The sequence below is a fragment of the Myotis yumanensis genome, unplaced genomic scaffold, assembly GCF_028538775.1.
Source record: "Myotis yumanensis isolate MYYU_CA2020_CCGP unplaced genomic scaffold, mMyoYum1.0.hap1 SCAF_2, whole genome shotgun sequence".
NCBI lineage: Eukaryota > Metazoa > Chordata > Mammalia > Chiroptera > Vespertilionidae > Myotis > Myotis yumanensis.
This window is the reverse complement of record NW_027223753.1, coordinates 211,637,697-211,654,092: the sequence shown is the minus strand read 5'-3', so window position 1 is coordinate 211,654,092 and position 16,396 is coordinate 211,637,697. Positions and strand designations below refer to the sequence as shown.

The window sequence follows — 16,396 nt, the reverse complement described above, 5'->3', positions numbered from 1 at the left end:
CGATGCGCCTCATGCCTGCTAGGTGGCTAATGAATGAGAGGGTAGTGACATACATAATTCTTGGCCTCTCAGCATCGGCTCTGAACCTGCATTAAGCTCCTACCCATGGAATCAAGTGATTTTCATGATCCTGAATTTGGGATGAGAGGATTTTGTGGATAATGGGGTCATAAAACATGTCATGGGTGCCGTGATCATGGTATTAATCTGTTCTTATTCCCTGATATTATAGGTGTCCAGGCCGCAGGTTTTCGTGAGGGATTTCCCAGTTGTCTCAGAGAGAAGATGAAACTGGCAGGACTGGCTACTCCTGTCACTCAATAAACCAACATTCCTCACGGGATTATATACACGATGCTCCTCGCCCAATATAATTTCTCCGCAGTGCTGTGTCCAGTACCACTCTGGGCGATGGAGTGTGCGTTCTTTCAAAGTCTCAACAAAAAAAGATGCAATCCATGTTGTAAACTCTTCCTACTGAACAGATATTGGAATTTACGGGCTCCCTGGATGTCCTGTTAGGAGCATCATCTCTACTTAAAGGCAACACAGGGGGTTGAGAGTGGGCCCTTTGGAGCTAGGTGCCCTAACTCCTGCTTCACTACTGGCTGGCTGTGAGCTCATCGGATGTGCCCACTCCCCTCGCCTCTGAGGTCTGGGGCAACATCACCCACCTGCAGAGCCTCTGTGAGATGTGGAGAGATGAAGCTGTGGGCACAAGGGAGGGCTCAGCAAATCTCAAGGCCCAGCCCATGATTCCTGAGTGACAAGCACCAGGCAAGGGATGGAGCACGCCCTGTCTAATGGGAAGATGCTAGCAGGACATTTGGGAGGCTGATCCAGGATGGCTAGAAACTCAATTTAGAGGGTTTGACAGAGAAAATACCCATTAAAAACCATCAAACAAGCCCGGCCAGTGTAGCTCAGTGGTTGAGCATCGACCCAGGAACCAAGAGGCTGCCGGTTTGATTCCCAGTCAGAGCACATGCCTGGGTTGCAGGCTCGATCCCCTGTGGAGGGCGTGCAGTAGGCAGCCGATTGATGATGCTTCTCTCTCATCAATGTTTCTATCTCTCTCTCTCCTTTCCTTTCTCTCTAAAAAATCAATAAAAACATTTTGAAGAAATCATCGCACGAGATGCTGGAGATGCCCGTGGTGTAGAAAGGAGCTCATCAGTAGTGCTGGTAGGACAGGAGCTGCGTCTGGTGCATTTCTCAGTCCAGCCCCGTGCACATCAGGTGCTGCGTAGATGCTCTTTGCACAAATGAATGAGTGGTGAATGAGTGGATGACTTCCAGGTAAATATGACAAAACAAAACAAAACAAACCCCAGGTCAAATCTAGTGTTTACCACTTCACATGTGTTTGTAACCTTGCACATTTTGTAAGTAAAACAGATGATGGTAATAATCTCATTGGTGAGAGTCTGCAAAGTGTGCTGGGGGGACTGTGTACATAGTAAAAGGAACCCTTCCCACTGGGGGAGGAGATACAGTGTCTCAGGAAATGGGGAACAGAGAGGGAAAGAGCAGATTGCCCAAGTCCTGTTTAAAATGCTAACCGTGAGTCTTTTCTATCCCCTCTACTCTGGTTTCAGAGCTTGACAGTCGGTCAGCATCCTATATAATAAAAGCCTAATATGCTAAGTGTCCAGTTGTCCGGTCATCCATTCAACCAATCAAAGCACAATATGCTAATGATATGCTAAGGCTGCTCAACTGCTCGCTATGATGTGAACTAACCACCAGGGGGAAGATCCTCTGATCGGTAGGTGAGCTTGCTGCTGGGGTCTGGCAGAATTGGGACTAGCGAGATGGGCTGGACACTCCCTGGAGCCCTCCTGCGGTCCCACCTCAGTTGGCCAACCTCCTGCGTCCCTCCCCGGCCCCGAACGTGCATGGGTGGGGTCCCTTGGCCTGGTCTGTGCCCTTTTGCAATCTGGGACCCTTGGGAGGATGTTGGAGAGCTGGTTTGGACCCGATCCCACAGGCCAGGCCCAGGGACCCCACTGGTGCACGAATTCGTGCACTGGGCCTCTAGTTTCTATATATTTACTGGACTCCTACTGCGTGCAGTGCTTGTGATGAGTTGGGGAAGCTGACAGGAATGGAGTCCCAGCTTTTGGTGCATCCTACCCACATGACAGACAGGGAAGGGAACGGGGTATGGACACAGCCAAGGCCTGTGTTTCACAGGTTGAAAGAGACAGACGGCACATTGTGCGATGTCTCTATTCCTCGTAATAAGAATTTGTGGCAACTCTTTGGCAAATAGAAAATGCTTAGAGACACAGCATCCAAGATGCTGTCACATTCTAGTGTGCAAACAACTTATTTTAGACACTCTTCTTAAAAATAAGGAGTTCCTGCAATGACAACACAGTCCTACTGTAACTGGATTAGAACAACAATGTCCTTTGTCATTGAGGAAATGGACTTCAGTGAACCTCGGCAAATATGCCAGGCTGCAGCGAGGACCTGCTCCAGGGGCCTGAGGTGACACAGGTGTCAGCCCTGGCAGCGGTGACAGGCTCCGTGGTACAAGAGGAAACCAGAGAACTGGGCTTTAGGAAGTGCCCGGTCCAGGTTCGTGGGGTAATTCTCCGGGGAGCGGGGGCAGCCACTGGCTCTACTTCTAAATAAAAATGAATGTACTTAGTCCCTCCCTCAGGGTGTGGTTAGGAGAGCATATTTAATGAAAAATGACCCCAAAGATCTTTCACTACTAGAGACTGTTCTGCAGATGCTGAATGGATGACTCTCCTTTTGTTCGGAACTAGAGATGGACTCATGCATTTGAGTAGGTTTGCCTAATGTTTGTCGACATTATTTAGTGCCTTCCTCGCAGATGGAAGAAGTGTGGCTTTATCAGCTGTGGTTGTTGCATGGGGCATGACCCTCCGGTGGAACCCCCAGGCTTAGAGGGAAAAGCAATGTGTGATGCTGGCTGAGAGCCCCTGCAGGACCGGGCCAGCCATTTCTTCAGTTCATCCTCACCACCTCTGAAGCATGGGCTGGAAACCCAGTTTTCCAGTGAACTCAGTGAGAGTTAACATGGTTTTCCTACATATTACACTGCTGCTTAGGGGTCGACCAGTTAGCTCCATGAAGCTCAGGGCACTGCACAAATGCTTGACAAGTCAGAAATTATGGAGAATAGCTTTTAACACTCTAATATTTATTTTTCTAATTATAACACTCTAAGGATATAAATTTTTGCAAAGAGAGTGATTAGAGGTTTAAAAGCTAGACATCAAAGCTTCCCAAAAGATAATAATCGGGAAATCAATTTCTCAGCCTTTAAAGAGATTTAGAAACAATTTCAATTATGAAGGAACAAGAATATCTCATTAATAAGCTCTAGACACCTATTAGGGGATTTAATTTCATTGCAGTAATTAATTTCCATATATCACATATGCAAATATTGAGAGCAAAATTAAATATGATCCCCAGACTCACCAGAATTCTATTTTTTCTCAAACAGTGTGTTCAGGACAAAATCATGAGCTTCGAGGATAGGCAGAGAGACTGACAGCTTTGGGCTGTTCACCTAACTCCGCTGAGACTCAGTTTTCTCTCTGTAAAATAGGGGCTATACCATGTACTGGATAAGTTGTTCCCTTGCAGGGCTGTTGCAAAGATAACAGATATGCTATCGTCTCTCTCTCCCAGTCCTGGCGCAGAAGATACACACTCATATTAATTACTTTTCTCTTTTCCCGTGTTGCCTAAATGTAACAAATGAATTTGACCTGAAATTTCGAGTACTTTCATAGTAAACCAGTACCAAGAGTTATTGGCTACAACTGACACAGTTTAATAACAGCTTAGATCAAGCAATAAAACTTCAATGTCCCAATTAAAGATGCTGTCATCCCTATTGGTTTCTTAGGCCTAGGGCTGGCCACCCTTTCCCCATTTTCCTTTGACAGGGACGGAGCAGGTAACACGCTGTCAGCATTGATAACACCCACACCATTTAAGTGCTGTTGGACCACTCACTCGTTCCCGGCCGAGCATCCGACACATCCACTAGGGGCCCGGTGGCCTGCGACACCGACTGGTAATGGACCGTGTGGGTGACCGTCAGGGACTTCTGCTTTGCGGCCTCCCCAAAGTCAGCATCCGTCAGCAGCACCGTGGAGCGGTCATCTAGGGAACAGCAGGGACACAGAGCCAAATGTTTATCCCCTGTACATGACCCCTTGGCCTTTTCTTAACCAAAACAACAACCTCATCTAAAGCAACAAAGACAACGAAAAATGGAAGGTCTGCGTTAGAACTGGTCAAGAATTCTAAAAGTGGACTATCCCTAGGGGTTCCTTAGGGAGCATACATGAAAGCACATGACCTCAGAGAAGGGTTGCTCCACTCCCTGGGGCCTGGTCTTTTTATTAGGAAGCACTGATTTGGGGGTGGGGCTTGCTGCAGCTTCCTGTTTGATAGAGTTTGGGATGGATGTGTCTGTCAAAAGCACACCTGGGACAGCACCAGCGAGGTGGACCCCACCCAGCTGCGGGTTGCCATCTGGAGGAAGCTCTGAGCACTAGAAAAACTCCACTGCAGGGTCTATCCCGGGGAGGTCACACTGAACTTGCAAATGTTTGGGGGTGGGGATGGGGGAGGGAGAAGAGAAATAGTCTTCAGAGTGTCGGATTCCTCTCTTTTAATTTAATGGTTTTGAGGAATGTTCCTTTTCATCTCACCTCTTCTGTGCTCCAGTGACTCTAGAACAGGGGTGGGCAAACTTTTTGACTCGAGAGCCACAATGGGTTCTTAAACTGGACCGGAGGGCCGGAACAAAAGCATGGATGGAGTGTTTGTGTGAACTAATATAAATTCAAAGTAAACATCATTACATAAAAGGGTACGGTCTTTTTTTTTTTTTTAGTTTTATTCATTTCAAACTGGCCAGATCCGGCCCGCAGGCCGTAGTTTGCCCACGGCTGCTCTAGAACATCCCTTAGTTGACTTCTCAAAATGACTCACTTGTCAGAGTCTCCTAGTCCTATTGGTGTGGGGACATGTGGGTTCCTGGAGCAGGAGCCTGGGCTCAGATGAATGGGGGGCATTTCAGTGCTTGGAGCAGCAGTTGGTTGAGCTGCGTGTCATGATTTGGTTGTCTCAAGATTTTCATTACTTTACTTTGAGACTTTCCACACTTTCTTAAGAGCATCCTTACTCCAAGGGGAGCTCTGGGGAGGATATACGGATTTGTCAGGAATTTTCAGGGACCACAGCCTGGGATGGAGCTCCTGTGAGCGATCAGTCAGCGGGGACCAGGCTACGGCATGCCTCAACGGGGAGTGGGAATGTGAAAGTCACAAAAGGCACAGCGAGACTTCTGTGCCCAAAAAAGGCTCTGAACAGAATGAACCTTACAAAATCCAATTACTCAGGTTCTGGCAGGAAAGGAAAGCCTCTTGAAGTTGGAATAAAATTTCTTGGCAGAGAAAGTGCAGGAAGACTGCCAAGGTGTCTGCTGGCATCGCAGCGTGTGGCACAGGGAGCTTGGTCCTCAGCAGGGGCAGGGCTGGGCTTGGGGGCCTGGCCCCGCTGCCTTCACTGGCCCTTCGGATAGGCGGCCTTTCTACAGAGACGGCTCCTCGCTGCTGGAGCCGGCATCAGCCCTGGCATCTGCGTGCGTGTTTCATGAACAATATGGATGCCTTGTGGTTTCCAACATGCTGCTGGCTAGGAGCAGTCCAGGGTATGTGCGGGGCCAGGTTACAAACTTTTAATGGGAAAATTCCGGTGCCTGTCAGTGTTTGAGGTTTACCATTCATTCCAGGCAGAAATGAATGGCGCTTTCATATTGGATTCTTGTAGTCTGAGCCCAGAGCGTTTGAAAGCATCGTATTTCTACTTCCCCAGTAATTAGAAAATGCCATCGACCACTGTCAGCATCGCCAGGAGGGAAGTGACTCTGGTGACAGATGAGCCTGTGAGGAATGGGATGCATCTACTGAAGTGACTACGGCAGCTCTGTCTCTGGTTTGGACCAGTGATTGGCTACTGGGAGATGATGCTCTCCCAGGCTCCGCCCAGCTTTTAACAGCCTTCGGTGGAATGCTCAACACTCTAGTGTGGAACAGGTGGCAGGTACCCTAACTATAAGGCCAAAGGGATTACATTTTGATTTTTGAACTGATATTTCAAAATAAATTTTAGTTTTAATGCCCAGGCTATTGAATTTAATGAAAAAGATTCCAGCTCTGGCTGGGTAGCTCAGTTGGGTAGAGCATCATCCCAATACGCCAAGGTTGCAGGTTTGATCTCTGGTCAGGGCACATATAAGATTCAACCAATGAGTGAATAAATAAGTGAACAACAGCTCAATATTTCTCTCTCTATTTCTCTTTGTCTCTCTCCCTTTTTCCCTTCCTTCTCTCTCTCTCAAATCAATCAATGAATAAATAAAAATATTTCAGATATACCACTGAAAAGAAAAGATTATCAACAAACAAAACATGGTGCCTTATCCTGTTGAGAGTGAGCTAATGAAATCTCGTGTAGTAGTGCAGGATGCCCCCCCTTCCCCCACACACAACATGGGTGCCTTTTAACTGAACTTGGTTGATGGAAAGTCAAATTGGACTTGACCGACCCTCTCTAAGTGCTGGCACGCCCAGACAAAACTTGCACCCAGGGCCTCATAATTTATGAGCCATTAGGTCAAGAGGTCTCTGCTGTTCTATTAGAACATAAAGCAGGGCAGGGCGAGGGGCGATGCAGGTGTCCTGCCCACCTGGCCACTTACCACTGCCTTCCTGGCAGGATCTAGGGTACGTGCCGGGAGGTAAGTAGTTTCAGCCAAGCCACAGGAAAGGGTTGCCCTGGGACCGAGTGCCAGCAAACACTTTCCAGAACAAACAGAGGCAGCCTTGGCAACCTGCCCTGGAGTCTGTTTCCATGGGTACTGGGAAGCTTGGTGATACTTCTGAGGCGAGGGGTTCTGGGAAGTAGCCTGCTGATATGGAAGCAGGCGTTGGCAGGGGCCCTACCCAGCTTCTGCTCCCAACCATCTGTGTGACCTTGAAAGCTATGTGACCTTGAAAGCTATGTGACCTCGCTAAGTCCCAGTTACTCAGTTGTACCTTTTCCCTATGTGGGTTAGGAGGGTTAAATTAAATAATGCACATAAAGAACTTGTATGCATATATGCATAACCCATGGACACACAATAGTGTGGTGAAGGCCTGGGGCAGGGGCGGGGGCAGGCTAGAAGGGACTGATGGGGAAGACAGGGGGACATCTGTAATACTTTCAACAATAAAAAATAAAATAAATAAAAAAGAATTTGCAAAAAGTGCGTAGACAAGTACATGGCATGTAGAAAGCTCTCAATAAATGCGACCTATTCTTCCGGTCATTATTGCATGGAAATACGAAGTCTCGGATTCTGGAGCAAATGGAACTACCTGGGCAGGCAGTGTGGGTGGTGGACTTGGAGTGGAAAGAGGAGGGAAGGAGTCAAGACACCTGGGTCCTGGGCAAACAAGTCCCCAAAGCCTTCTAGGTGTCTGTCTTGCCATCGTGGAACAAGGGAACTGTGACCCCCAAAGCACTGGGAAGACATGGAGACGGTGTGTAGGTGCTGGGGTGGGGGGAGAGCCCTAGCGGACATTTGTCTGTTAGGTGTTCAGTAGAGTTGGACGTTCCCGCTAATGGAAGCCTTGACGGAGCTGATGGGGAGGGGACAGGGTGGGCTTCCAAGTGTGCGCCCTTCTAGGGTTGTTTGATCACAGGTGTTTGTTCTACATCCTCTCCAGGGGAGGCCCAACGTGGATCAGAGCTGGGGAACTCCGATCTCGGGCAACCTCTGAGGTGGATACACGTTCATTCCCCCTCACATTTGCTGGCACTTATTATTCTCCTCAATAACAGTTCTCTAGCTTCCTACTTCTTTGCTCAGGCAGCATTCAAGATGCTCTCATATCTGCTACATCCCACACCCCATTGGGTGGGCTGAGAGGGCGTGACTGTGGCAGCCACGTGGTGCAGAGCGGCCAGCGTGGCCCCTTACCGATGGTCTCCATCGTGTCTCTCTCTTCAATCAGAAGCTGGGCTCTGGGTATGTCGATGTGCATCCTCAGGGTCTGCTGCTGCTTGCTCAGGGTGTCCGAGGTCCGGGTGTTCTTGCTGGGAAGAAAGTAGGAGGGAGGCATGAACACACACAGCCCAACGGTACATCACGCCCGCCTGTGCTTGCGCACCACCTTGGCTTCCTACCTAATGATGCGACTGCCTTGTGGGGAGGAGCGGGGAGAAGCACATGGCGGGAGGATTTTCCCTTTATTCAAAGTGTGTCTGTTCATAGTGCATTTCAGCAGTCAGTGGCGAGATTCAGAAAATACAAATTGCCAATGGAGCTTGAGTCTATATCTATCAATAGAACTTTTGTAACTTCCCATTTCTTGTGTAAAAGTTCAGTGGGGGAAAGAGCGATTTTAAACCAACAACACTTTTATTGGTCACATAGGAGAGAGCCTGCTGACGGCCAGGGAGGGGGTGTGGGACCAGCCATTCATCAGAGGGGGTCTGACTAACGGATTTGTAGTGATAGCTGGTGGGGTTTTATTTTTGTTCTGGTAACAAAGCATCAACCTTGTTAGCTCCCCTGACATCTGCTCAGTGTTCCCAACAGGTACTGCATGTTAGAATAGAAAAACCCCGCCATTACTATAAGAACTCTATCTCAAAATTTATGTGCCGGAAAATTACTCTTGGAGTGAGCTGCCTGATGGTCACAAATGAAAACAGGTAGTAAACGGCATGTGATAACCGCATTCAGTTACAGCCCGGAGTAAAAAAAAAGTCTGCATGTTACACAAAAATACAAAAAGAGGAGAAAGGCTTTAATTAGCCATCTGCACTGGAGAGCTGCGCTCCGTCTTTACAGAATTGTAAGGATCAGGCAGATTTTGAAAATAATCCTCACTTACTGGAACACCCTCTGAGAGGCAGTGTCATTCAGAGGTTTTAATCAATGTGGTAATCCACAAATCCAACTGATAACTGTCAAGATCTGTTCTGAGACAGCTTTCTGGAGTCTAAATGATGATTTAGTGACAGTTCATGGAGGATAAAGGGGGTGTCCATTTTTCCTCTGACCAAGCATTCACCAGGAGTCCCAGATCCCTCCTTGCCCCTGAGAACTCTTGTCTACTCTTGAACCTTGTGGCTGAAGGAATGCTAATCCTGTGAAGGTCAAGGTCACCCGAGAGGCCATTAGACCTCTGCATAGGGAAGTCCAGGTTAATATCCTGAATATTTTATAATGGCCCTTGTTTTTCCACTTGTGTGTAAACAAAACTGCCCACAGAAATGACCTCTTCTGCTGGGCCCATCATTCCTCCCCAGGACTTGACCTTGAACCAGATTTCCTGCTCCACAGATGAGCAACTGGGTCATGTAGCTAGATTACGCTAATTACCCAGAGCCCAGATTCAAACGTGTTGGCCTGAATTTTTCACAAAGTCTGTATCCCCCTTTAGTTACCTAACTTTGTTCTCACTTTGTGTGTGGGTGTGTTTTTTAAAACAAAGATCCAAATACTCATATGAAACGAAGAGCATTTCAGTGCCTGGGCTGTGGTTACATCATGCTTCGACAAGCTCTATTTCCCCAAAAACATATGGGAACTACTCCCTGGTGAATGCCGGAAGGACCTGTTTAGAAAGTTCACTAGGGACTTGAGCTTGTCCTTGTACCAGAAATAGAAGAGTGAGCCACTTCCCCCTGCTCCTCATGAATAGTTATGAGGCAGTCGAGGCTGCTCTGCTAACCAGCCAGGGACCCGGGGAAGGCTGTTCTTAGCAACGAGGGGTCCGCTGGCAGACTGACGCAGGAAGCCAGCTACATGACGGTGCTGCCTCATGGCCTGTGACACAGGCTCAGAATATGATTACACTTTGCGAAGTAGGACAATCGGAGCTGGAGGTAAACGCCTCCTCCAAGGACCTTTGCCTCAAAGCCCTGCAGCCAGAGGCAAAAAAAAAAAGGCCCAATAAACCTAGAGAGCCAGGGGCTGATTGCATTTGCTGACCCTTTACTTAGAACGCTCTGCACCCCACCCTCACCCTAGTACCCCGGGGGCTGGCTCCCTCCTTCGCTCTTTTAGAAGGAGCGGGGTTGGCCCTGTATGGGAACTCCTCAGGCTTCCTCTCCCCATTCTCCGCTGGATCTGGTCTCCTTAGCACTGGATGTTCCCTAGCATATATTTAATGGGCTTTTCTATTATCTGTCTTCCCCACTGGAGTATAAGCTCTGCAAGGGGTATTTTTCATCTATTCTGTTCCCAGATTCTCCCTAAAACTTAGAACAGTATGTGGCCAAAGTAGGTGCTCAGTAAATACTTGTCGAAGGTTAGTGATAAACCACGTTGTTTCGTGAGTTCAGTGTGAGCTGAGTGACAAATCCCAGAAGCTTTGCTTAAGGACAATAATATTCTCATTCTAAATGAGTTATTAGGTCCTGACTCAATTGTTTCTTTGTTTTAATTATTGCTGCCATATTTTATAACCTATTGTTGTGTGAAGGCTGATTCTCCAAAATTATAACAATTGGTCATTAGATCAGCAGCCAACCTTAAAAAAAAATCTATTGGAAGAAATCTCATGTATGACCTGAAACAAGATTCTGAATGCTTTCATTATGAAAACAAAAATTGCCTCTTTTATATAATATAGGATCATACTAACTATATTTGTTATTATTGAAATATAACCTTCCACCGCCCATTTGCCATCCAGTTGTCTGACTGAAATGACAGAGCTGATGCTAGTCCATAGTGGGTGGCATTCCCAGGGTTAGCCAATAAATTACTTGCAGTTGCTATAACTTTTTAAAGTTTTACTATTTCCTTAAGCGTGTGGGGAAAAACTAATAAATACCTCTGCACATCACCCCCCTCTCCATCTGATATGGAACAATTTGTAAGTATAAAAGAACTAAGGCTATCAGAATCCCGCCATCACAATAGCTGGGAGGGTTATTTATACAATGTGTACAAAAATATGAACATCAAAAACGCTAAATTAATTTAAACTCTCAATTTGAACCCTTCTCTGTTTACAATGAGCTCTTGTTAACATTGGTCCTTGGACAATAATCATGTGTTGGGTAGTGCCTTAAGGAGGCCACCCTCCCCTCTTAGAAAAGCAGTTTTCAAAAACTTATTTCTGCTTAATCATATAAACTGGAAATCCTTCCCATCTGGGCATGGTGGGTGGACTGTCTCTTCTCCCCTTCCCTGGGGTGATTGGCTTGGGTGAGAGGGATGAGTGTTCTGTAGCATGAAGCCCACGGACCGGAGATGGTGCCATGTGGGGGAGCCCCCGGAGCCCTCAGGTTGTCTATGTTTGTCCTGCCTGTACCTGTCTGGCCCTGGGAGAGCTAATCCCGCTGAAATACACAGAACTTTCTTTGTGGGACATGGTTGGAAAATACATGTTACATTCACCAAGATCACAGAATGATAAAGCTAGGAATGATTTCCAATGGGTATTTTTAGGCAAGGGAAGTTGGACACAGAGAAGGAAAATGACACATCCAAGACCACCAAGCCAGCTGGTGGCAAAGTTAGGCCTAGAATGTAGACTGGTGGTTCTATGTTCTTACTGCACCAGCTTGCTAACTCCTCAACTTCCTAAGAAAGCAGCTGCAAAAACCAGGGACAGCGATTTTGTGGCCTTCTCTGTACTAATGCATGTCACTTGCCTGGACTTCCCCATTCACATTCAAAATAAGGTTGGCTGGAGACTCACCAGGTAGGTGACAGGTCTGTTGTTGCTTAGCCTGTTAACCTGCCTAACTTAGACTGAATTGACTGCATGATTGAAAGCATTGCTTTTACCTCTAAATCAATCCCCAGAAATCCGCATATTTGAGGAGCTTAGAAGCGCTCTTCCTTTCCAATCACTTTCACCCTTTGGAGGAAAACTACCTCAGTTGGGAGCAATTACTAGTTTTAATGTTCCCAATTTCACATTGGCAACAATCAACTGGGAATAGCATTATTAATTCCTACTCACATCAACAGGTGGTCTTTCAACCACAGTAATTGCCCTATTAATGAAGAAGATGCTTTCTAATGTCTGGCTTGGGGCTAATGAGAAGGGGGAGGGCTGCATTCTAGGGCAGCAGAGAAGCTAAAAAATACCAGATCATCCGAACTAAACACATGCTGAACGTGTCAGGAAACAGACTCCAGTGTCTCGGGCTTTGGTCAGAGGCATGACCTATGGTTTGGGGTTGGAGGGAGGCAGCGGGCAGGAGCTCTCTAAGAGGGCTGCAGGACCCCAGCTGGGATACAGATCAGTAAAGTGGCCTAGAGTGGGGATAGGGACAGGGCCCTGCTGTGCTGAGCCGAAGTGCTGCGTAGTTTAAAGGGGCACCATACGGAGCACCAGTCAGCCATTATCAACTAGGCTGTGTCAGAGCATTTTCAAGAGAAGTCAGAAAGCCAAAATTTAATGTGAAATCTCTTGATTTCTAAATGTCATCAAAAAATTCATATTTTAAGTCTACATTATACAATTTATTAAGTAGATGAGTTATTTAAATCAAATGACCGTGGCTTGTTTGTTTTCCAGATGTTTTGTCAGGCTTGCTCAACACAAGTGCACATGTGTCTGGGTGCTTCCATGTGACCACAGAAATGCCCTCCTACTCGCTTAGCAAACAAGTGCAGATTTTCACAAGAGCATGGACTCAAGACTTTTCGTGTAAATTTTCATGATCTCATGCCAGTTTGATCTAGTCTGATGTGATTAGATGTTTTCTATGAAGGAGATACTTTATAAGTCATTGGCATTTCTGAATTCTCTTCTCAGCTCCAGATTCTTGCTACAAGCCAGCTGACACTTTCATTGGATGCTTAAAAAGCATCCCAAATTCAACATGACCCATACAGGTCTTTTCATTCTCATCAACACACCTCGCCCCCACCCTGCAAAAAAAAAAAAAAAAAAAAAAAAATCCATACTTTGCAGCTATCTTCCTAATCTTGGCAAACACTTCCAATGTTCGTCTGATTGCTCACACCAAATATTTCAGAATTATCCTTGATTCCTCCATACCCTTTACCCACAGCTCACATTGTTTTACTACTTGGTGTGGCCAAACAGAGATGGCTGTGGGAAATGGAACCCATGGGCCAATGGTAGCCCACCTCTACCTTAGGTCTTCAAAGATCCTGGTGATCTGGGGCATGGGCTCTTTCTGAATAACAAAAATGTACTAATTTTTTTATGTAAAGATAGGGAAGAAAATTAAAGCCAACTGTGTTGGGGTAGGCAGTAGGAAGAGACCCCATACCCCACTGTCTTTCTTTCCTACATGAGACATCCCACAATGGCAACCTCAAATTCACCAGTGGGGTCCCTGACATTTTTTCTTACCTGGTTCCTAGCCTCTGACTATTGTTTTGATTTAATCATTATAATATAAAATATTTAAAATGCAAATATTGGGATATCTTCTATATTAAACTGATAAGAACAGATACTACACTTGATCTTAGCCAAAACGCCGAGAAGCGATGGGGATATCTTCTATAGTTGTGAACATTTCCTTACTTTTTCAACTAGCTCTAGTCATTCAATACTAAGTGGGGCAAGTAAGTGCTGGGTGCTGCCAACCCGGTGATGACTTAGGCTATGGCCTCCAAGACAGGACGCGAATGATATTTGCAGCAGAAGTTGGTGAGCGCTCTAGTGCAGGGCACTGAAGGTGCCGTGGAGCTGAGGGTCGGGAGGATCTTCCCTGGTCAGCCCGTTGCCTTGGAAGAGCATGGGTACCACAAATTTCCATTTGTGGTTCGCTCTTAACTCTTCTCTTGCTACCTCTGTTAGGAAGAAGGCTTGACCTCAATGGTGGTATATTTGGGTGGGAGTAAAACCAAAGCCACTCACTTATAATGTGGCTTTTCTATTCCCAGGTCAATGGGGAACATTCTATCGGTTGAGTCCGGTCAACAAGAGAATACCAATGGCATGTGTAAAAGTATACTATTTGCTATGCATATACCCAACTCGGTATACATGAATATTCTGGTACATAGAATAGAAATTATATGTCAAAAAGAATACGTTTTATCGATTTTAGACTGTCATTTAGAAAAAATCATAAGGCAAGCTGTAAATTGTTCTTTTAAATATGATATCCAGAATGCTAGGTTTTATTCTTACCTCATGAGCATTTCAGCTAAACTCTTTGCATCTGGGGAAAGAAAGTTGACATTAGTGCATGATTAACAACTCATGAGCATTCACTTATGCTTTTATGACAAATATTCTACAGAGTCAGGTGACAATAGACATTTTGAAATGTGACTGTATACTCATATCACCACTAATAACCACAAGGTTAGTGGATTCCTTATTTCCTTATTTCTCCTACATGGGAGATATATATATTTACATTACATATATATTTTCATATATATGTTTATATGTATATATATGTTTTTACATTACAAAAAGCACATAATACTATAACACCCTAGAGCCATAAAAATTCTCAGACCCCTATTAAAGGCTTTATTACAACCCATTTATTTGCCACTTTTAGAAAACCCAACTTTATTTTTGGTTAGAAAATTAAAAATTTGAAAGTAATTCATTTATACAATGTAAATTCTACTATTTTTGTTATCAAAATATCAAAATAAAATAGCTTAGGCACCATAGGTCACTTACAAAAGGCATTACTATACAGCTGGGGGGTCCCTTAGGTTGAACAAAGAATTGTGTAATTGGCATATCATTGTCTGGAAATTTGGCTGTTTATTTCAAACTCAGAAAAAACATTTTTTCTTTATTTTTTTTCCCTCTGAGGACATTGTTTACCAAGACCTCTTCTTACCACTCCTGACTAAAGTACTTCCTGCCTAACAATGACGTAGAAAAAAACAAGTCTACTTTTTTTTATGACATTGCTTTGACATTTTCATTGTCCTTAAAATATAATTTGGTCTTTTTACACATTTTGTCCTGGTAAAAATGAATGTTTCCTTTCTTAGAGGACAAAGGCTTTTTGCTTTCCTTTCATTGCTTTCTAAAAAGTCTTGATGTTAATAGTGTTACATGAACAGAACTTTCTGGAAGTGCCTTCAGCTGACTATGTGATGGGCTGTACAGCGAAGAAATACATATGTTGGAGCATTTTTATATCATCTTTCATCTTTCAGGGGCTGACATTTAAATGCAATCATTTTCATGCTGGGGAGCAGCATGCCATTGCTGGGAGGTAAGGACAGTCATAGGGATCGCCACACGTGGGCTGGCACCCCCAGGATCCAAAGTCAGTCCTTCAAGTCAGCCATGCCAGTTCCCACTGCCCCCTCCTGCCTGGGCCTGCGTTTGTGCACAGATGGTTTCAGTCTGGGAAGGAAAGAGCTCCCTTCTATCCCACCCATATGGTGAAGCAAAGAAAGCAAAGCAGCATTAATTCCCCAGCTCATGCCTTTATATTTATCTGCACAGACAAAGTAAACACGCTGAGTTTCTTCTCTTCCTGAATGATTTAACACTTGCAAAGTAAATATACATATGCAAATGCCAGAGCTTGGGAATAATTAGCTCTATGCAACAACCACGCAGTGGCGGTTTCAATACTCTAAGAAAGAGGGAACATTTCCAAGACGTAAACATTGTACCTCAGCTTCCGATGGGAAGGTAACTCGTACTCAAAGGTCTTCAGAAGGGACCTGCTTTCCTCATTTTGCTCATCGTTCTTTTTCTATTCCTGAGGTCAGTCAGCACAGTTTTTTTCCCTCCTGGGTTTTGTTTCATATCAATGTGCTAAGGAACTGCAGTGCCCAACAGGTGAGAACAGCTCCCTCAGATACTGGTGGGCTCTACCTTGTCCACAGCATCTTCATTGAGGTTAAGCTGCTCCACAGGAGTAGGTGCCCAAGCCATTTTGATTTGCCCTTCCCCATGCTTATCATCTTAGAGCACACCTATTTCTCTTTAAGTCTTAGCTACTATGTCCTCCTCCTGATTTCATCTGATAGTGTGAGAAAAAGAACATTAATGGGAATTCACTTCTTCCATGAGTTCACCTATGAGAAGCTCTGGTGGAGTTGTAAGCACAGGGAAGGGGTCTGGGTAGTTCACATGTGAATGTCCCAATATTCTGGAGAGTGGGCACAGGGTGGCCTGGGCTCCCAGGTGAGCACGTGCTGGGAATCTGGATTGGGCCAGCTACTTGAGGACTGCTAGCTTGGGTTCCCTTGTATCAATCTCAGCCGGGAATCATGTCCTCATTCAGAAACCAGGAAACTGGGGCCCAGATAAGGTCAGTCATTAGCTGTAGCCGAGCGGGAAGTCCTAAGCAACGTCTGTTGGTTCAAACTCCTTTTTCATCACTATCCTATGTGTCATAT

The 16,396-nt window shown here is 45.5% G+C and overlaps 1 protein-coding gene and 1 pseudogene across 1 annotated transcript in view; both read right to left on the bottom strand.

Annotated features, from left to right (window-relative positions):
- The window catches only part of DSCAM (DS cell adhesion molecule), a 469,770-nt gene that overhangs the window by 19,431 nt on the left and 433,943 nt on the right, over positions 1 to 16,396 (bottom strand). Inside the window, exons 29-31 of the mRNA XM_070403791.1 lie at positions 14,196 to 14,226; positions 8,030 to 8,145; positions 4,006 to 4,155 (exon numbers count right to left, since the gene is read on the bottom strand). Of these exons, the coding sequence (XP_070259892.1) occupies positions 4,006 to 4,155; positions 8,030 to 8,145; positions 14,196 to 14,226 (297 nt within the window). The remainder of the gene's footprint in view (positions 1 to 4,005; positions 4,156 to 8,029; positions 8,146 to 14,195; positions 14,227 to 16,396) is intronic.
- LOC139004789 (U2 spliceosomal RNA) lies at positions 13,381 to 13,548 on the bottom strand (annotated as a pseudogene).